The 21,933-nt window shown below is 38.4% G+C and overlaps 1 protein-coding gene across 5 annotated transcripts in view; it reads left to right on the top strand.

Annotated features, from left to right (window-relative positions):
* Positions 1-21,933, top strand: part of ASPH (aspartate beta-hydroxylase) — a 150,593-nt gene that overhangs the window by 21,968 nt on the left and 106,692 nt on the right. For 4 of the 5 annotated variants that reach the window (XM_045581438.1, XM_036437003.2, XM_036437002.2 and 1 more), the window contains exons 2-4: positions 3,912-4,061; positions 5,556-5,600; positions 7,475-7,543. In XM_045581438.1, coding sequence (XP_045437394.1) covers positions 3,912-4,061; positions 5,556-5,600; positions 7,475-7,543 — 264 coding nt within the window. The remainder of the gene's footprint in view (positions 1-3,911; positions 4,062-5,555; positions 5,601-7,474; positions 7,544-21,933) is intronic. The other variant, XM_036437004.2, reaches the window with a different exon arrangement.

Raw genomic sequence — 21,933 nt, 5'->3', positions numbered from 1 at the left:
CTTAAACAGTTTAAGATGTCTTAATGGAAAAATCAATATGAAGGGCATTTTACCTTGTACTGAAGATTATTTTAAGACTGCTCAAGGTTTGCCTACAAGCATCAATCATAAATGGCCTCCTGCCACTGTTCCTTCAAGCTCCAGGTCTGCTCTGCTGCGGGAACCATGCCTTTTATGGGCCTTCCCGCCATGCGCACCTTGTACGTAGCTTTAACTCATGCGGGTTAGGTTGTCTTTAGTTTTGTGCCATGTGTTAGTAGGACACTTGATAGAAGTTGTTAGGATCGTGTTTAAAACAAATGTAAGTAGACTTTAGGTTAAGGCATGTTCTTTAAGGTTTGGCTTTCTTGCTCCTCCCCCTCCCAGTGCCTTCTGGTCCATGCATTTATATAATTAATCTTGAAAACATTTTCATACAGATGGTGTTGCAGGTCATACGCTTCGATGAATATTACCGAATTAACTTGGATAAAGGATATTTCCCTTTTGGAAGTCTCAGAACCTTTCCTCCTCCATTTCTGCCTCAAGAAAGAAATAGAAATGGAGAAAGAATTGAAGATTGAAATTAAATCTTCAATTATTATTTTTTTGCTAGCTATTTTATTATAAGCTTATTTTAAATAATATGATCTTTTCTTTTTGACGGTGCTAACATCTTTCAAAAATATTTATTAATTTTTTTTAAATTAAAGTACAATATAATAGACATACAATACTATCTGAGTTTCAGGAGTGTGCCACAGTTATTCAACACTTATAAATGTCACCACAATAAATCTAGTAACCATTTGTCACTGTCATTATTATACTAATGACTATTGTTTATGCTGAATACTATATCCAATTATATTATTTTATAATTGGAAATTTGTACCTTGTATTTTTCTTCACCTTTTTCACCAATCGTCCCACCTCTCTTTCAATAAATATTGAACATACTTTTATCTAGGTACACTTAATTAAATAAAAATTAATTATCGAGTAAAAATTGTATCATGTCTGACACATATGCTAGATAAATATGTTAACTGAATGAATAAAAGGATGAACTGTTATTTATTCACTCTTATTGTCTTCTAGTTAATTAGTAACAACAAAGACACTGGTGTCAATTACAAAATGTCCAAGAGGAGATAAGACAAGGACCCACTTTTCCTGTAAATTTTGCCCTTTTTGATGGGTCTTTTAATATTTAAAGAACATTAGGAAAGGAAATGGACCTTTTCTTTATAAATGAAATTTATATTATTTGGTCATCATAACTTTAGTCTGTACGGCGCCTTTTGAAAAGTTCATCTGCTGGTTAGTTTAAAAAAATGTGCATATCTTTTATTTTTATTTTAAAAAAATATATTTTATTGATTTTTTTTTACAGAGAGGAAGGGAAAGGGAGAGAGAGTTAGAAACATGGATGAGAGAGAAACATCCATCAGCTGCCTCCTGCGCATCCCCTACTTGGGATGTGCCCGCAACCAAGGTACATGCCCTTGACTGGAATCGCACCTGGGACCTTTCAGTCTGCAGACTGACACTCTATCCACTGAGCCAAACTGGTTAGAGCAAAAATGTGCATATCTTTTAAACAAGAATTTCAGTTTATTTTTTCTTCCAGAAGAATTGGCAGTAGGTTCTTGATTTGAGCCACTGGAAAACTACTCCCCGCATTTGGTCCTTAGCCCTGGGTTTAGGTGTCAGAAAGCAGGTTCTAGATGAGAACTTGTCAAGTTTTTTGAAAACCATGTGATTCAGTCCTCTCAGCGTGGATCAAGGAACTCAGGACCAGTGAAGTCGATGTTTATTCCTAGCTCTTTCTAACCCGTGCTGGTGACTCTGGGTGAATCGTTTCATCTTTTCTCTATAAAACAGAGATCCTTGCTCCTGTCCTTGCGGGGGACAGTTGGTAGTGTTTGGGCGTGTTTTTGTCATCATCACGGGAAGCTGCTTCCCTTTGGACTAGCAGACACTGGGGATGCCATCTGCTCTGCAGCGTGAGAAACAGCCCACAGGATGCAGAGTGGTCCTGTGCACACACCCAGGAGTGCCCTCTAAGAAGGTGACCAGACGTCCCGCTTTTGGTGGGACAGTCCCGATTTTTAACAATTTGTCCCGCGTCCCGCGGCGTTTTAAAAAAAGTCCAAAAGATTTAAAAGATTCTTTCCAGAAATCGGGACTTCTTTTTTTTTTTTTTTAAATATATATTTTATTGATTTTTGTACAGAGAGGAAGTGAGAGAGATAGAGAGTTAGAAACATCAATGAGAGAGAGTCATCGATCAGCTGCCTCTTGGACACCCCCCACTGGGGACATGCCCGCAACCAAGGTACATGCCCTTGACCAGAATGGAACCCGGGGCACTTCAGTCCCTAAGCCGACTCTCCATCCATTGAGCCTAACGGGTCCCGGCCAGAAATCGGGACTTCTTTAAAATGCCGAGGGACGCTGGACAAATTGTTAAAAATCGGGACTGCCCCGCCAAAAGCGGGACATCTGGTCACTTTACTCTAGAGCAGTGTTTCCCAAACTTTTGACATAAGTCTACCCCTTCTATAATTTTCATAACGCTGAGTACCCCTCCTACTTATGAGAACGTAGAATTACCGTAGGCACAGCTAAGCACGGTGCAGTGCATATTCCCACCAAACTCCTGTGCAACGCGTACCCCCACCAAACTCTTCCCGTACCCCTGGGGGTACGCGTACCACACTTTGGGAAACACTGCTCTAGAGAGAGACTGACAACATGGTGGGGAGACCCCACACAGCCACGCATGGGGAAGCACGTTGAGGAGATGGTGTCCCACTTTCTTACCTGGTTGATAAACGTCTCCTTTGCTCACAGGGTATTTTAGGATAGGACCTATCCTTTTAATGTCATTATAACATGTACATAATAGTTACTACACGTGTTCCTGCCAAAGAGAAACTTGAATATTACGGTCTTCCCTTTTAAGGACTGTTCTGTTTTTCTGTTAATATCACTTGATTTTCATCATTTTTGTTTACTTTTGGCTGCAAGAAGGATAGTTCCAGGAGGATAAAAGGAACATTAGACATGTCAGATGTGACAAATGACACTTTTGGGGGACGGCAGTTTACAAAGCTGCTTCCTGCATTGAGACCAGTTGTGAATGAGCCCCTTCCTGTTTCCTAAGGCCTCAGGGTCCCGGAAGGATGGGGGCTGGATCGCACTGTTTTGCTTCTCTTCTTTCCTGATCCCGGTTCCTGCCAATTGTTTCCTTCCTCCTTCGGTTCCTGCCAATTGTTTCCTTCCTCCTTCTGTCCCTCTTTGGCTAAGAATGGAGAGTGGTTCTGGGGAGAGAGATTTCCTGTGACATTTGCCAGAGTTTTTTTTTTTTAATTTTATCTTTATTATTCTTTTTTAATTTAAATTTTTTATTGTTTAAAATATTACACAAGTTTCCCTTTTCCCCCATTGTCCTTCCCCCGGCCATCCCCCCCGCCCCACGAATTTTTAAGATTGTACAGGAATTAAAAGGGGCAGAAGAGGATTTGGTATACTTCTCTACGATTTCATTAAATTGTTGATAATGCTCTGAGCTTTGAAGGAGGTAATATTTAGGTAGTTTGGATAAAAAACTTGGAAGGAATAGACGTATTACATTATACTTTGTTTTTTTAAAAATTATTAGTCTATTCGTCATTTCTTTCTTTCATTTCTTAGAAGCTAGGGCTTTGCATATGAGGTGTGGAGTCTAGGCAGAATCTTTCGTTTTCAAAATCTTTATTTTGTGTAACATGTTTGGAGAATTTAAGTTGAAAGTAGTTTTGAAATGAACTGACTAGGACATTGTCAATACTTGAAATTACTGGAGACATAAGTCAGGGAAAAGAGGTGTTTGATTAAGTGTTTTCTTGCCTAATGACATTGTCCATCATTTCATTCTTAAACAGACACGAAGCACGGAGGACACAAGAACGGGAGGAAAGGAGTGCTTTCTGGAAGTTCGTTCTTCACTTGGTTTATGGTCCTTGCCCTGCTGGGGGTCTGGACCTCCGTCGCTGTCATCTGGTTTGAACTTGTGGATTATGAGGAAGTCTTAGGTAAGAATTTTGATATCATTTCTTATGTGAATGTGTCAGAGTGTAAATGACATCCTTTAGTGATTGTGAAGATTTATCAGCTTCTTTTCCTAATGTTAATTTCTGTAGCCTTTTCGTTGTTCCCAGTAGAAAAAAGGATGTTATCAGGTTACCTTGGAAACTGGCTTTTCAGCTTCTTTAAACATGATGTGTAGTTAAAAAAAAAAAAAAAAAAAGTCTTTAGATTGTATCTGTATCACATAGGAAAGTCTTATGCAACAGTAGGTACTCTCACTACAAGCAGTACTCTATTATAATTTCTATTCTATTTTGTTATATTATGAATTTTAAAAATACTGGTATGAGCCACTGAATTGACTTAAGGATCCATGAATGGATCATAAACATATAATTCCTTTCCTTAGAGAGCATTTGTCTTTGTTGCGTAAGTGTGTGTGTGTGTGTGTGTGTGTGTGTGTGTGTGTGTGACAGCTATGTTCATTGTGCTGTTTTGAGGAAGTTGACGTGTTGTTTTTGATAGTTATCTGTCTTCTTCCCTTCCTTTTTCTCGTTCTCCCTCCATAATGACTGCAATTTTTCATGATTATTTGCATTAATTATTCTTTGTCATTTTGGAGTCATATATTTTTTTTTAACCTCATCAAGTCGTTTTATGAAATTTCAGATGAAATTCATGTAACAGCAGTCAATATCATAAATATTTGAAAATCAACAGTTCACTGACTTAATATATTCATCACTTGGTGCTATCCTCATCAATACCTATTTCCAGAATAATTCCATCACCTATCCCTCCCAAATACCCAATTCCCCACTCCTTTTCTCTCCTGGCAAATGCTTATACACTGTCTGTGTCTGTGGATTTTCCTGTTCTGGACAGTTCATAAAAATGGAATCATACAGCATGTGGCCTTCTGTGTCTGCCTTTTGCGCTTAGCATAATGTCCTCAAGGTTTAATACTCCATCTTTATGGCTGAATAATTCTCCATTGTATGGATATGCCACATCTTGCTTTTCCATTCATCAATGATGGACAGTAGAACTGTTTCCACTTTGTGGCCGTTGCGGATAAATGTCCTTCCTCTTTAAGTGTCCAGGGAAAGATGTGGACCCTATCATTGATCAAAATCCATTCTTCTCTGTATGCACAGTATTGTGTGGAAAACCCCTCCCTTGCATAGACCCTCTTGTACTGTTTGACTTATTAGATTATAGCCCTTTTTCTGGGGGCATAAAGGCAAAGAATAACCAAACATTCTTACGTGTAATCTGCTTTGCATTGAAGCAATTTCTGGGTAATTAGATGGACTAACAGAAGACGTATTTTAGTGTACAGACCCCCTTCTGTGTAATCTGTGCTTTTGTTGACTTCAGAAAACAGAGTATTCCAAACTACGTTGCTAGAGGAGAGGAAGTCTCTTACAGAAGATGATATTGCAGATATTTGTCCATTGAGCACAAGTAATAATTTCTGTGTTTTTACATGCATGCAGCCAAAGCAAAGGACTTCCGTTATAACTTATCGGAGGTACTTCAAGGTAGGCTATTGGAGATGCATTTTCAGTCCTCTTGTGTTGGTCTCTAAAATCTTATCCTTATTCTTCCAATTCAGCTCTCACCTGCCTCAGAGAATGTAAGTGGTGCCGGGGGCTGGCCAGCAGACCCTGAGTGACAGGTGAATGGATTACTCCAACAGGACACAACAATTGCTGTGAAAGAGAGGGCTAAGGGACTGTCTGGCTAAAGGAACCCAGATAGCCTTCATTGCCTGTCTCTTCAGGCTTTTATTATAGCAGCAGTATGAGATGAAGTTTATCTTTAAGATACAATCAGTAGGGTTAATTATCTGGGGAGGGCACCTGTGTTTGTAGTGTCCTTTAAGCAAGGACACCCAACGATTTAAGCATAAAGATTCCAGTAAACACCCAGGGGCCTGCTTGTGCACAGACTCGTTTGGAAAGCGCAAGGAATAATTAGGGGCACCGCCTTCGACACTCCTCTTAGTCTCCCCTGAGTCGGAATTCCAATCAACAGGGCAGGCAGCCTTTGGCACACTTCCCTCTCCTCAGATTGTCCTCTTTACAAACTTTCCAACCAAGTCTCATGTACTCCCCCAACAAAGGACCAATTTCTCCCTTTAAGGTTGTCAGAAATGAAAATATTTTTCATGTTTCTGATGTGTGAGCTCTGTGCTGTATGTAGCCTCGACCTGCAGATCAGTGCTTTCCATTTTCTTAGCTTATAGAATTCATAGCTCTTCTTTATTATACCTGTCATATTTAATATGTGTGTTGTCTAAGCCAGACTTTTACATAGCAAGCTTACTATTTTCCTGAGTAGCACAAGGGCCCTGAGAGGGTAAAGATTGGCCATAGCTGCTCTACTCCAAAAGTTCTGCCTGTTCTTATGTTTTAATCTACTTTTTATTAAAGACATGATAACGGTGCTGCCCACTGCTTTTTTTGTGTTCATAGCTATATTTGTGAATGTTGTTTAAAATATTGCTGTACATTATTATATCTTTTCATAGCCACTTTCGATTGGTGATTTAGCAATCATATTGATTGTAGGATGTTTTTTAAAAATTAAATGTATTTGACTCATTTGAAATGGTAATTAAGTATGACAGTACTCCTAGATGATAAAGCTTTATTGAAGTCTTAAAATGCTTATTTACTGTTCTTGATGAGCAAAAGGCTCTGGTAGTATTCTCAGATTTTTTTGTTTTAAGCCTTTTTTTTTTTTCCATCGTAGTAGATGGCCAGTGCTAATTAAATTTTTAAACAGGATAACGATGGTAAGTTTCTTTGTGATTTTAGGAAGCCATGCTTTATTTTCAGAGGTCTTTTTAAAAAAGATTGATTCATGATATTTCTGTTGTAAGTGATTATAGTAAAATATAAAATTAATTGTCCTCTTATTCTGAGTACTTATACTCTATGTGAATTACATTTAATCTGTATTTGAGGCTTGGTGTGTGTGTGTTCCTTTTGTTTTAAAAATTGAGGAACTTCATAATTTGGGCACATTAAATTTCATGTGATTGTTAGAAATGAATCAATATTATTCTTTATATATGTTGAAATCCTTACCTAAAATATTTGTAGCACTGTAATTTTTAAACATTCTCAGATGATTACATCAGGGTATTGTGAAACCTTTAAGGAAAACATTATCGCAGTTACATGTTGAAGATTTGTTAGGCAAACATTTCCTGAATCTCTAAGGGAATCGCCCATCATTTTTAGGTAAGATGTTAATGTAGCACCACTTTTCCGGATTAAAAAAGCAGAGAATTGCATTGATTGGTAACATTGATGGTTCATGTGCAGGAAGGCAATAGTGGTGATATTACCTTATTAAGATTGTTTTTCCTTTTGTTCCCACATCTGTCTTTCTTCCCCTCCTGTAGGAAAACTAGGAGTCTATGATGCTGATGGTGATGGGGATTTTGATGTGGATGATGCCAAAGTTCTATTAGGCAAGTAGACGTTTACTTTTTGTTAGTGTTGCTAAAATACTGGGAAGAAAAGAATATCTTTGCCTTGATGATACCTATTGCCAATTGTATACATTTTATGGAAGATACTTTATCTTCTTAAAAAAGATTCTTTATTGATTAAGTTATTACATATGTCTCCTTATCCCTCCATTATTTCCCACTTAAATCATGTATTTCACTCTTGCTAAAATGTTAAAAGGTTTAATTATTTTTTTGTGGACTCACATTTTTATTTACTTTTATAAATGGATAGCATAAAGCTCTTATAGATATACTTTTAGTAAGTGTAACAACTTGATAAGCTTTTTTTCAGGTTTAAAATACTTTTTAGTTTGAATTTACCATTTAAATATATAATGTGTTACCTGTTTTCAAATATGGTAATTACAGCATTTTTTTAAGCACCATTTGATATAATCCACTCCCATTTGAAGATATAAACTTTTAAAAGATTACATAAATTCATTTTGAAATAAAAAAGTAAACATCTTAAAATGTGATGTACAATTTTAAACAATATGATCTAGTGGTTCTTGGCCAGGTTTCTTTATTTAGGAAGTCTTGAGCCCTTCTTCTTCTGTCACCAGAATTACCTGTCTTTATCGTTGACATATTCTTCTAATAAATATATATGATATTCTCTCATTTGTTTTAAAATGCTGTTTTATTACAAAGAATGGTACAGGTTTAATATGCAAATTTCCTATAATCTGGCCTGGGAAATACATATTTTTCTGCTTATTAAGCTGCATCATTTCCTTTCCTTAGACTCAATTTTATATATATTTCATGGGCATGAAAAAAATGGGAGGATACCACATCTGTAACTAATGAAACTGTTTTCAGTAGATTTATCTTAACCTTCCCATAAAACAGTAAGCTCTAAATATGAAAAAAGGGTTTAGTTGTGATTACATGTAATATAACTTTTTAATTTTACTTTACATTTTATTATTGCTCAGGGGAATTATGTTTGCTACTTAATGGTGGAAGCTTCTCTCTACGAAATTTCTCTTCCTGTCTTAACCTTAATGAAATCTTCTATGTAATTCCATCATTACATAGCTAAAATTGAGTTTATATAAATATAGTGAGTCTCAGGAGACTCTAATCCTTGGTATGCAAAATAAATAAAGTTATATGGAATTTAACACGTCAGAATGATGCTGAGTTGCTTGCCTATAAGTGTTACTACTCCATTTTATTACTTTATTTTTTATTATTTTTTATTATTTTAATTTATGCTTATTACTTTACTTTAAATAATGGCTCCTGAATAGTAAAGCTTTTTAATTTTAAAAATAACTTTATGTGGGCCAAGGTGCCTCATTTTTAGAAATATTACTTTTCATGTATATTTTATTGATTATTTTGGCTTTAAATGAGCTATCTGGTCTGTCAAATAGGAAGTGTCAGCTATTAGAATTAAATGTTATTTTTCTATAAAACACACAGATTTACAAAGCAAACTTACATTAATAGCTTGATTTTTAGTGTTAATTTAGACTGCAAGGTTTTTAAGCAACCACTAACAAATTAGTGGATTGTCAATGAACATTGCCATTTGCTGATAGACAGACATATGTGATATGGGCAAATTATAACGTCTGTGTTGTTTTGTTTTTTTTAAACAAGAATTATATATTCGGAGGTGGAACCAAATTTGGTGAATGTGAGTTCATTGGTAATTACACTACTGAGGGCACAAAGGTGCAGATAAACGATTTTGCCCTGCAGGTGTACCAATTCGCAGTTGGCTTGTAGCTTCAGGAAGGATAAACAAATCATAGGCGAGCTCTTTGGCTAACTTATGTCCTGGGATCTTATTGCTATGGTGTTTGAATTCTCTGTATGAAATGCAACCTTGACCAGAATTGAATTTTATGACTAAAGTTCTTTCTTAGTTTGTGAGGTTGTTATAGTTTGGTTGTGCCCTCCCCCTTACTGGCAGGTGGTTGCAAAGAAAGAACCTGGTAGAATTCTTGGGGTACAGGGCCATTATTGCTCTGTATGCTTAGGGAGAAGTTACGAGGGTAGCAAATGCAGTTAGCAAAGACCTCAAGAAAAGTCCAACTTCCTGAGAGCATTCTCACTGGAGAGGCAGCTCAAGGGGAAGGGTGTCCAAGTAGGAAGTTGGAGATTAGGGAAGAGCTTGGCATGGTTGTGGCAGTAATAGCTGAGATTGTTGAACTTTAATAGTCTTGGCATTTATTTCATAAGTATTTCTCTATTCTTAAATCTGAAAATACCTAAATCTTATCAATTGGCTAACATTTTGAGCTTTGGTTTTTCTTGTTAAATAAAAAGAAAGTGAAATACGTGTGAGTAAATCAAAAGACCAATAGCCATTGTTCATTTTATTATTTCATTGTTTCTGGCCATGTCCCTTCCTGCTTTGAAAATATTCTACGCCTGCTCTCGTTTATACAGTTTCCTGCTTTTTGTGGTCAACATTTTCTAAGTGTCCTTGGTTTTGGTCTGGATAATTGAAAACTACGTTGTTAGAAAAAATATTCTTTGAGAACTTGTCTTCCATACAAAGTTGATAGCAGTTTGATCCAAGGATTAAGTGATAAGAGTAATTAATCCGAGAGTAATCCCACTGAAGGATTACATCATTGGCCTTCTGTCCTGTGGCTGGTGCCTAGCTGGTACGCTATCAGGTATGTTGGAGAACTAAAGGGAAGCCTTGGTAAACACGTATAGATTGGAATGGATGCATGAGTGAGCTGAAGAGAGGAAAGAACGGGACAGTGTCCATGCAAAGCATTCATACCTGCTCTTTGGTTGGGCCTGCTCTTGATGGTGAAGGAATTATATACCCAGAATGTTTTCTCTTTCTCTTCATACGAATATTATTGTCTTAAGAATCACGGGAAAGTTGCATAGTTGGATAAAGTAGTTTTATTAAATACCTTTGCATATTTGTTATGCAGTTCAGCCTATCATAGTGAAGGGCAGTCAGTCAAATTTTATAATTTATACTTGATTCTTAGAAGTACTTATGTTGGAAAATCAGAGAGAGAAAAAAATCTTTATTATAAAAACACAGCTATGGTGGGTGGTTTTTTTTTTTTTTAATGATTTTCTTTCTTTTCTTTTTCCTTTAATTTTTATTATTTATTTATTTATTTATTTATTTATTAGCTATGATGTTTTAAGGAAAGAAGAAGAAGCAATGTTAATCCCACAGAAATTTGAGCGAGAATATAGGTCGCCTCTGTTCATAGCCCTTGTCAACTGTTAAATTCAGTGAAAAACATTCTAGGTTTGTCAAAAGTAAATACCAGCTGCAATGCCAGGCCCCCTCTTCCCCCAGTGCATGGAGAATGGCATGATAATAGTTCTTCTATGGGTTAAAGTAGGGAAATTCATTCTAATAGTTATTATTTATTTTCCCTTACCTGCCAATCTTGATTGCTGGTAGTTATATTACACGGACAAATTCTGTTTGTTGAAGCTTGAAATACTAAATTAGCTGGTTGTACAATAATTTCACCTCTAACGTCACAGATATTTACATTTTTTTTAACAGCCAGAACCCTCCACCATGTGTTTTTTTTCTCTCCTCAAAATTATAGGCCTTGTTCTCTAGAGCTTGCAACAGTGGTAACTTTGGAGTAGAGAGACCTTTTCTACCCAATGCCAGTTCTTCACAGACAAAGAAACAAAAACAGTAGATGATTAAAACCAATATTGCTTTGCTTTCTTTCCATCATCAGGGACTGTTTTAGGTCTAAGATTTAAAAACAGCAGGATTCTGGGGTCTTTGCAGTAGAAGATAATTTCTTGGGTTCCCAGGGACAGAACTTTGGAATGTTCTTATCATAAGTGATTAGCTAAGGCCATTGATCAAATTTCATATTGGTAGGCAGAGTGAATTATTATTAACAACTGACTTTTATTATTGGCCAGAATTAAAAGACCATGTGTCAGTAGCCAGAGCATTATAGAACTAACATATTTTATAGTGTTAAAAATTAAGTTAATTATCTGAGTTTCTCAAGTTAACTCCAATCCGGAAGGGGAAAGTTGAGGAAATGAACCTTTCTGTTTTCAGTGACTATTTATGTAAATAAGTAAATGTTTGGATACCTAACTCTCCATAGTAGCAGGTTGGTAAATGAGCAAATTTGGAGTCTTATTTGTCTTTTTACCCTCATACTCCTAATATCCACTCTTCCCACTGACAGTAGTCAGTCGATGTTGGTTGCTACAATTTTGTGTTTCTCAGCTCTAGATTCTCTGAGAAGAGAAAGGCAAGCCCAATTAGGGGCTGGTAGGAATGGTGAGGATTGGTCAAATTGTGCCTGTCCTTTAGTTCATATGATTGAGGGTTGGTTGTAAGATGTGCATCTTAATCCATTTCTCTTTTTCCAAAATACCCTTTCTGTAAACCTCTGTGACCATGATGCACGTCCTTTTTGAGATCACTCTTATCCTGAGTTTCTTTTTCCGCCTAACTGCTCTCCTTGTTTTCTCTCTCTCTCCTCCTTTATTCTTATGTAGGCCTGACCAATGATGGCAGTAATGAAAATATTGATTCCCTTGAGGAAGTCGTTAATATTTTAGCAGAGGAAAGTTCAGATTGGTTTTGTAGTTTCCTCTCATTTCTCTATGATATAATGACTCCCTTTGAAATGCTAGAAGAAGCAAAAGAAGAAGAAGAAGGAGGAGAAGAAGAAGAAGAGGAGGAGGAGGAGGAAGAAGAAGGAGGAGAAGGAGGGAAAAAAAAAAGTGAAACCACAGATGGTGTTGATGGTATGTCACAGAAGCAAAGGATTCAGGGAACAACTTGTATCGTTTTGACTTTATTTAACCAGTAATGATTCAGGGACGGAAGTCATTGGCTTACGAAAACGGGAAGCAGTCTCCTTTTTCTTTCTTTCCTTTGTTTTCCTAGGACTTAACGTGCAATGGGGCAGCTGCAACCCAACAGTATCAGGCAACTATTATCTTTTTTTCCTAGAACAGCTCTAGCTAGTCCCTTGCTTGGCTACCCCACTCTAGTGAAGAAATTGGCATTCCACCTTCTTGTAGTGGTCTACAAAGTGCATTGACAATGATGTTCTTGGTGGTATAATTGGTTTCTGTATTGTTTTGTTTCCACTGTGTATTCACTGAACTAAATTTAGAAAATAGCAAATTGTTTGTGATTAACACTTGATGCTTGTCTTTCTAACATGCTATCAATGAAGATGATTATAATGGACTTGATTATGAGAATATTTCTAGCATGATTCATGAATAAATGCTTCTCTGTTGATCTTTAACTTGACTAATGTGTAAAACAATGGTTCTTAAAAACCCTGATTTTTTTCAGTTGTAATTGATTTAGGGTAACTGGTTTGTCACATAGGTTAATGCCAACTTCAATGTAAAATTCTGTATCAATGGTGCTTTTAACATAATTTGAAAATAACCCCATGTTTTGGCCTTAGGGCAGTTAAATTATATATCCAGATAGTAGGACATCTGACTTTTTCTGTGTATGAAAGCAAAATTTATTTTTAATCTCATTTCCAAATATACATCTAGAGAAACTAATTTGCATATTTTTAAAAGGAGGCATTTTACACAAGAAGGAAAATGTGAATATTATCTTACATGATATTGTCCATATTAAAATTATTCATCTTAAATAAGTCTTTTTCCACTTTTTACTATATTATTTTGTTAATCGGCTATTAACTTTGGCTTAGGTATAATATGAAGTTTTTTGTTTTTCAAATATTCATTTTCATATTTAATCAAAATTCTTTCAGTAAATGGATTAGTCACACACACACACCCTCTTCCCCCCCACCCCCCCCAGAGGGCACTATGACAAATTTAGTGTCTTCGATAGAAATCATTCTTGCAAGCTCTCAAAATGATAGCCTGAATGTGAGTCTCAAATCAGCACACAGGAAGCACAGCAGCCTTCCCATCCGCTCACCACTTGCATGTGTCAGGGGATACTGTCCATTAGCTGGATTTTATATTTCCTTTAAAGAAAGCATTAGTGTGCAGTTACTTTTGGAAGTGGATACACAAGTTGTATGGTGACAGTGCTCTCCTAAGACTTAAGTGGCTATTAAAACTCTAGTCTGTCTTTCCTAATTCTTTAGGGAATATCTTTTATTCTGTTAATGTTTCTGGCAGTCTGAAGCAAGCATGCCAAACTCGAAGGCTAACACAGGCCAAATAAACAAGGCATGCAGCCTGCTGGCCAGGAGTTTGACATGCAGGTCTAAAGCTTCTGGCTTTGGAATGTTCATATTCAGGAACTAGTGAGTACGGTATGATTTAATAATGTCCTTTCTGAAAGTTTATGCAGTCTTTGCCCATGCTTAATGGGTCTCCCACTTCGAACATGACTGTGAAACATCAAAGTTCATTAGATTTAAATTCAAAAGCATTCTTTCTTAGGCCTCACTCTTAATGAAATCTACTTAGCCAAATGTCTGAGGGTGTGTTTTTTTTTTTTTTTTTTAAAGCAGTCTTATTTCTTAATGCTTCATTACTACTAATTCTGTAAGACGTTTGAACCGTGTATAAGAAGTAAATAATTAAATGTGTGTATTTAAACATATTTGGAATCATTAATTTCTTAATAGACTTTTTTTTTGCATGATACTAACACATATTTTACGTACAGAAATTAATTATGCTTCACTTTTGTAAGTGAAAAGTAAGGGTGGGAGATCATAATTGGCGGCTTATGTAGTCTCCCTTTAATCAGCTCCTTTGAAAGCCTCAGAGGAAGGTAGAGTCCAGGCAGCTGCTGAACCCCTGACTTCTGTGACTCCTTCAACTTGTGCCAAAGGCGTATGTTGGTGAGAGAAAAAGAGTTGTTTGCAAAACTGAGAATTCTGAAGCTGATCAAAATGGCCTCACTTATATTTTACTTATCCAAACATGTAGACGCACTTTAACAGCTGGTCGCTCAGTGGATGTTCCTTTGTTTTCAGGTTTAACCCATTGGAATTAATCATTATTCAGATTTTGTCTGCATTTTTAGGGCGCCCTGGGTATGCTATCATTCTTAATCGTCTAAGGATTTATTGTGCGATTTTCTGTCTCATACTATTGGATTTTCCCAGCTTACACTGAGGAACTTGTTTAAAAGGCAAAATTGTATTCTGTACATTGGGATATGTATTTATAGAACTTTAAGGGGTGCAGCTGTTCTCCGCTGTTCCGGTTTTGAAACAGCCACAGGGACTTGGTGGAACATGCTCTGTGTTCAAACACAGCGTCTCCCCAGGGTGGCCCTCTCTCACTTCTTCACATGCTGAGAGGCCCTGGACTTCCTGGAGTTTGGTGCAGGCACTGGGCAGTGACCTTCGGGTGTTTTATTTTCTGTGCTTCAGCTTCTTTCAGCCCCGATTCCCCCTGGGTCGTCAGTGGTGGGGTGTTGGGTTGGAAATGTGGCTTCTACGCGCTGATCTAATTGATGGCATTCCGAGGCCTGGCTGCCAGCTTGCCACCCTGAGACTCACGCGGAGCCTGGGACACGGCGGGATGCGGGGAGCCCACCTTCCATCCCGTGCTCCCCTCTGTGTTCCGGAAACCGCCTCCCTGTCTCAGAGCTGTGTGCACGTGTAAGAAACCCTTTTCTGCTTGTGTTCTGGCTTGTGTTCCTTTATCGTTAGCTACACCGAGCAAAAAATGTTTCCTTGTCTGTCCTGGTGTTTGTGACTTGGAAGACTTATCAAAAGCAGATATAGGCACAGACAGGTATTCTTTGTTTGTGCAGCCGGCAGATACGCCTTTACGGGACTCATACTCCGTGCGACTCTATCTGAAGGAGGTTCTGGCTTATAAAACAAGTAAGACATTTTCTGCTGTGGGGCCGTGGAATTTTCTTTGGTCACGGTGCACAATTAGAGGTTTTTAATGAAATTCAGGGACTCAGACTATCATTGCAAATTGATTGACGGGACGGCGTGCAAAATTCTCTGCCCCGGATATTTGTTGAGTTAACCACCTATTACACAGTAGAATAGCTAAACAAACTGTGAACTCCTTGCAGTTAGGAATCAGGTCTTAGATTTCCTTTGAATCTCTCTTCAAAGCTGAGCCTAACGTACTATGCTTATTAAATTCTAGAGGCCTGGTGTGTGAAAATTCATGGACTGGAGGGGAGGTCCCTCAGTCCAAACTGCCCCCTCTTACAGCCCAGGAGCCCTCAGGGGTGGGAGGGACCCAGCAATCAGGGGAATGCAACGCCCCCATCAAACCTCTGCTGCTGCCACTGCCGGCAACGCAAGCCTCGGCTGGCCCTGGTAACCTGAGCCTCAGGCGGCCCTGGGCAGCTGGGCAGCCATCATCCAAGACTTGCCTGCTCCTTGGGCAGCCACCATCTGAGGCTTGCCTGCACCTTGGGCCAGACCTTGGCAGCTGGGGGGTTTGAGGGAACTGGGGGACTTTAGAGGCAGGCACCCCAGTGGGCCTGAGAGGACTGAGCGCTGCCATCTTGTGGCTGTGGGCACCACCATCTTTGAGGGCATGGCAGTCAATTAGCATATTCTTTCCTTATTGGCTGTGGCTGCCGCCATCTTTATGAGGTGTGACAGTAAACTAGCATATTCCATATTTATTAGATAAGATTTGCTGGGGTCATCCTTGGTGAGTGAGAACCTCAGGAGTCACCTATCCTATATAATAAAAGCCTAATATGCAAATTGACTGAACCGGCAGAATGACCAGTCACTATGATGCGCACTGACCATCGGGGAAGATGCTCAAAGCAGGAGCTGCCCCCTAATGGTCAGTGTGCTGCCACAGGGGGAGCCCCATTCAGCCAGAAGCTGGGCTCACAGCTGGCGAGTGCAGTAGTGGCAGTGGTGGGAGCCTCTTCTGCCTCAGCAGCAGCACTAAGGAGCAGCGAGCAGGTGGGCGATAAGGAATGAGGGTTCCTGGACTTCGAGAGTGCACAGGCTGGGCTGAAGGAACTCCACCCCCTCAGTGCAGGAATTTCATGCACCAGGCCTCTAGTTGTATAATAAAAACACTTTGGTGTTTCTTTCTTCTCTTTTTAAACCAGTTTAAAGTGAAACAATTATTGGACATCTAGTCTTAAAACAAATGATCTTTTGAAGTTCACACACACTGACCTATGCTAACAGAGGTCTTTAGGTGATCTTTCTGATATTTCATTTGTATTGGAATCTGCATTTTATATTTATTCAAACTCTGGCTGTAATCCCTTCCTAAATCAAGTCTTTCAGTTCTGTTGTGTTCTAATGCTCCCTTCCCTACTTATCGTAGGAGGTTGGGAGGTTTACAGCTACCTTTTTATAAAAAAAAAAAATGTCTATGTAACATAAAACATAAAGGACATTGGTGTGGTGATATGCATTTTATCAAAAGTAGACATCCGTTCTAAAGCTACAGCCTCCCCAGTTGTTGGGACCTTTCCTGAGGTGTTTGGGCCTCTTTTTGCTCTCTTTAGTCGGTGTTGAAGGAAATGAGGATGCTTCTGTATGGGAAGGAGGAAGATGAGAAGCCGAGGATCAAAGCGACTCACAGGGGCCGTGGAAGTGACTGAGCTCACCCGAGTATAAAGCGACACCCAGCCTGCGAATTCTGTGGCCAACTCTCTGAAATTCCGCAGTAGTTGCTTGGGTTTCTGGAATGGAACCAGTCTTCCTAAATGATATCTATCGCATGTGCGGGAGCCCAGGCCCAACCCCTGGCTTGATGATGGGGCCTTGTAATTTCACACAGAACCTTTCACTTTGAAAATGTGGGTAGGGTATGTGGCACTGAGACTATTGCCAAAATAGTCTTATTACCTTTAGGCAACTCCTTCATGTTCTAAGGGAAGAAATTTTAGACCTTTTTCCCCCCAAATAGTCAACGGTAGTCACTTAGAAACCGTCGGAACAAACATACAGGACAAAAAGGAAGTAAACAACATGGTGATTTTTTTTTTGGGGGGGGGGGGGGCATTCTCTTTGATTGTAGCCACATTCTGATGCTTCTTTGACTGCTCTCAATTGAAATATATTCTATCAATAAAAGAACTCTTACCCAAATAGATTACAGAATTCCTTGTCAGTCTCTAATTGATTTAATGTTCTCCATACTACTTGGAAGTTATTCTTAAGGGACTAATTGTATTATCATGAATTTTATTTTTGATGGGACTGTTCCTGTTTCCTCCCTGGAAAAATAGGTGCATTTGTGGATGGTTGACCCAGTAAAGAGACTCCACACTAGCCATAGTTACAAATAATAAAAGGTTAATTTTGCTTAGAATTAGGAATGATATAAAAGCAAAGTCTTGCATACACACCTTGTGCTTTTCTCTGGGGCCACTACTCTACTTCCCCAAGTTTGTAAATTCCTCCACCCCCTTCGTGCTGTCATCAGTCCTGGGTCACCTCTGACCACTTCTCCCCCAGGGGGCTTCTCGCTGTTGTCGGAAAAGAGTTGTTGTAGATTTACCCGAGTTAACCTTCGTGAGGCGCTCTATGCTGTGCCAGTTCTTCTCTTCAGTGAGTATTCAAAACCCTCCATGCTGGTCCCTCTTCTATCCTATTTGGAGGTGATTTTACTTTCTGCTTTACCGAGGTGGTCAGTCCCTGGCTTGGCTTCCATTTTCTTCCTTTCCTTACACGGTATGGCGTGTACTCCTGTAATTGTTTGAATCATTGTTTCCTCTCTCATGGGTCATTTTTTAACATGTGGCATCTCCTGGTTTCCAAAGTCAACCTTTTCCCATGTGTCCGCTCTCTCTGTGCTCATCATTTCCCCCCCTTCCTCATTGACTCAGTTTCTTTTTGCTGTAGGTATGCTTTGTGTCCTCTAGCCTTTAGCCTTTGTGCAAAGGAACACAGATGAAATTCTTCGAAATCTTATTCCTTTTGTCCTCCACATCCTCCTCCCCCTGCCACCGGAGAATCTTGGGAAATACTTGTATGATCAGTTTTCTTCTAAGGAGTTAAGAGCAGTCCTCATGGTTGTGCTCACTTTTCCACCTTTTGTTTCTTCTCACTGCAATGTGACCACCTCTTGAACTGCTTGTAAAGCTAATTTGGAGACCCTTATGGGACATTTAGTCATTAACTTAATTCAGTGGTGTCCTCATTCCAAACCTCTGTTCATGCCTTCCTTCCCAAAACTGCTCCTTTAATTTTTAGGACATTGCATTTTCTTGACTTTTCTCTCTATTCTTCAATGCATAGGGGCTTCTCGTAATCTCCTGTTTTCCAAGTGCTGTGCCTTCTTTCCTATCCATACTATTTCTTTCAGTTACTGAATATGATAATTCTGGCTTAAATTATTAGCTCCGTATTTGTCAGTTAAAAGTATTGAAAAATTATTGACTATATTCTTTAACTTTAGAAAAATTGATACTTTGGAATTTTACACAGTACATTGTACATTGTCAATTTGTACCATTATAAGGATTTATGTCCAAACTGGGTAAGTTTTAAGTACTTACTAGTTTTCCTGTTTCATTAATCTGATAGTGTTGTGGTATTTTAGTTTACTAGTAAAAGACATTAGCTTTTTCACCAGTATAGTTCTTTTGACCAAAGTGGGAGTGGAGGGTGGGGAGTCTGATTTTCATGACTCTGCTTTGTAACAGGGAATGCATTTCAGAACCTGCGGAAGTCCAGAGGGGACATTAGCATCACTGAAAGTGCATCCTAGTGATACTAATTTACTTTTCGCATGGGATAATGCCCATATATTTAGAAGTTGGCATTATACGAATACATTTGGTATTTTATTGTGAAATAAATTTTCATGAGGAGTGGTCCTGGAAAGCATTTAGTATCTCATGTAACATGCTGTTTTCAGTAGCATTTAGGAAAGAATCAGGTTTTTTTGGGAAAATAATTGTCGTCATACACTGGCTATGGTTGTGTCTATACATCAGGTAATTGGATGGATATGAAAAGGATTTATATCCAAACAGAAAAGTTAATTCCCACATGGGACTGTTAATTCACATTTCTTTTTAAAATGTAGGCAGTAGTAAGATAGAACTAATACTTCTTTCCACTCAGGGCGATGATGTGGATAGTTAAAATAAATTACCATTCTCACATGGACAACCTCATTTTGTTTGTTTTTAAATATTTTTATTGATTTCAGAGAGTAAGGAAGAGGGAGAGAAAGAGAGAGAAACATCAATGATGAGAGAGAATCATTGGCTGCCTAGTGCACAACCCCTATTAGGGATGGTTGCCCACAACCTGGGCAGTGCCCTTGACCGAAATTGAACCTGGATCCTTCAGACCATAGGCCGTCACTCAATCCACTGAGCCAGACCTGCTAGGGCTGGACAACCTCGATTTGATGGAAACCGGACATGGGGTGTGATTACCGTTCCAAGAAACACATAGAGTGACTGCTACAGTTTGCAACAGGAATAAGTGTAAAAGGGCTAAGGGGCTTTCTTATGGAGTGACAGACTGCACACATTGCTGCCTCACAGGAGATGAACACTAATCACTGTACCTACCACCCTGATGTGCTTGGGGCAGCAATTTTCAACATGTGTGCCGCAAGAATTTTTAAAGCATGCAATACCTGACTATCTTTTAAATTTATTTATTTTTTTATATATTTTTATTGATTTCAGAGAGGAAGGGAGAGGGAGAGGGAGATAGAAATATCAGTGATGAGAGAGTCATTGATTGGCTGCCTCCTGCATGCCCCCTAGTGGTGAGCGAGCCCGCAACTTGGAATCAAATGTGCCTGACCTGGAATCAAACTTTGATTGCTTGGTTCAGAGGTTGGCTCAACCACTGAGCAACACTGGCCAGGCTCTGGTGTAATTTTTAAATAAAGTTTGAAACTATGAGGGGGGAAAAAAAAAGCAATGATTACTCAAATAGGAAAGAGACAATTCTATGAAAATACATTACTACCCTTTTGGGGGGGTGGCAGTGTGATTGGCGGGGAAGTAAATTCCCGTGGTCCTTTCGCCATTGGTGCTTGTAATTGATCGTCTGCGTCACCGAGCGAAGTCCACCGGTTTCCACGAGCCCCCGAGAAGGAAGCACCAGTCCCCTTGGTGATGAGACATTTCTAAGGCCAACAGTGTTCCCACGTCTAAGACACGTTGTGAAGTTGACGACCTCATGGGCTGATTATAATGATTTTTTTCTCTCTCTTATAAGTAGCGAAAGTAAGGTTCCAAAATGACATACAGGATAGATGTACATATGTTGAAGGAGTGTATTTTTTTTTTTTAATGGTGAATTTAACTTCTGTTTAACAGACACATGGATTTTAACTATTTTATAGGTACTTAATTTTTACTTCATTTGATTTGTTTATAACCTGTTTTCATCTTATAAATATCAACAGAAGGACCCGGTGGGGTAGCCAAGAGAAAAACTAAGGCTAAAGGTACTTTCTATTTTCTTAAATTAGCCTTGAGTGAATCAAGTGTAATGCATGGCATTTTCTGAATATGTTATGGAAATGCAGCTACTAATGCTAAACATTACTGCTTTTTGGTTTGGGATTCCCCTTTGGTCATAAGTAGTTTTATCAAGACCTCGTTAATATTATAGTTAATCTGCCTCTAGCCTATAATACTAAGTAATTTTCTTTTTAATATCATCAAACTTCATAAGTCTTCAAATTAAGAACATATACAACACTATCATGATATTGTTTTACTATGTATAAATTTACATACACAATTTCTACCCTCCATTCTAAAACCTTACTTAGTCTGAATTTTTTAATTATTAAGAAAGATAAATTCACCAGTGATTGATTTTCTTTCTCTGAAAAGCTCTGATGCATTTGCAAAGGGCACAATAAAAGCTATTGCGAGCAAACTTGTAGTTCTCAGTAAAATGAACTTAGATGTATAATCTGGAGTGCTGTATTATGTTGATAGAGGATTTGCCACATTTACTCTTTGAGTTCTTTGAGAAGTGATTGTACCTGTGAACCATTTTGTGTAGGCTAGCAACTTATTATTACGGCTTATTTTATGACTCTCTGGTACTTCTTGTTCACAGGTAAATATTTATGTCCTTCCCATGGGGGCAGAGCACGTTTTTCTTTATGAATTTGTAATATTCTTTTGTGTTGAAGTGTTTGGCACATTTGTAGTGTGTTTATTTTTTTGGAGTGGGTGAAACATTAGCAGGTAAAGCTTGCACTATGTGAGTTGCAGGCTTTTGTGAATTGTATTTTAATTTTAAGGTTAGGGTATTTTAACGTTTTAACTTTGTGTCTCATCTGAATAATTTCTGGAAGAAGACAGAATGTTCACCATTCACTCATATATGAATAATGTACAAATAAATGGCCAAAAAAGTATAATTTTACTTCTTTCTCTGGAGAGGCCATGAAGCATTGAAGGCTGAACGTCCTAAAAACCTGGGCGGAATAAGGCCTGG

This window comes from Pipistrellus kuhlii, unplaced genomic scaffold (genome assembly GCF_014108245.1).
Source record: "Pipistrellus kuhlii isolate mPipKuh1 unplaced genomic scaffold, mPipKuh1.p scaffold_m20_p_14, whole genome shotgun sequence".
In the NCBI taxonomy this organism is placed as follows: Eukaryota; Metazoa; Chordata; class Mammalia; order Chiroptera; family Vespertilionidae; genus Pipistrellus; species Pipistrellus kuhlii.
This window is presented reverse-complemented; position numbering and strand designations above follow the sequence as displayed.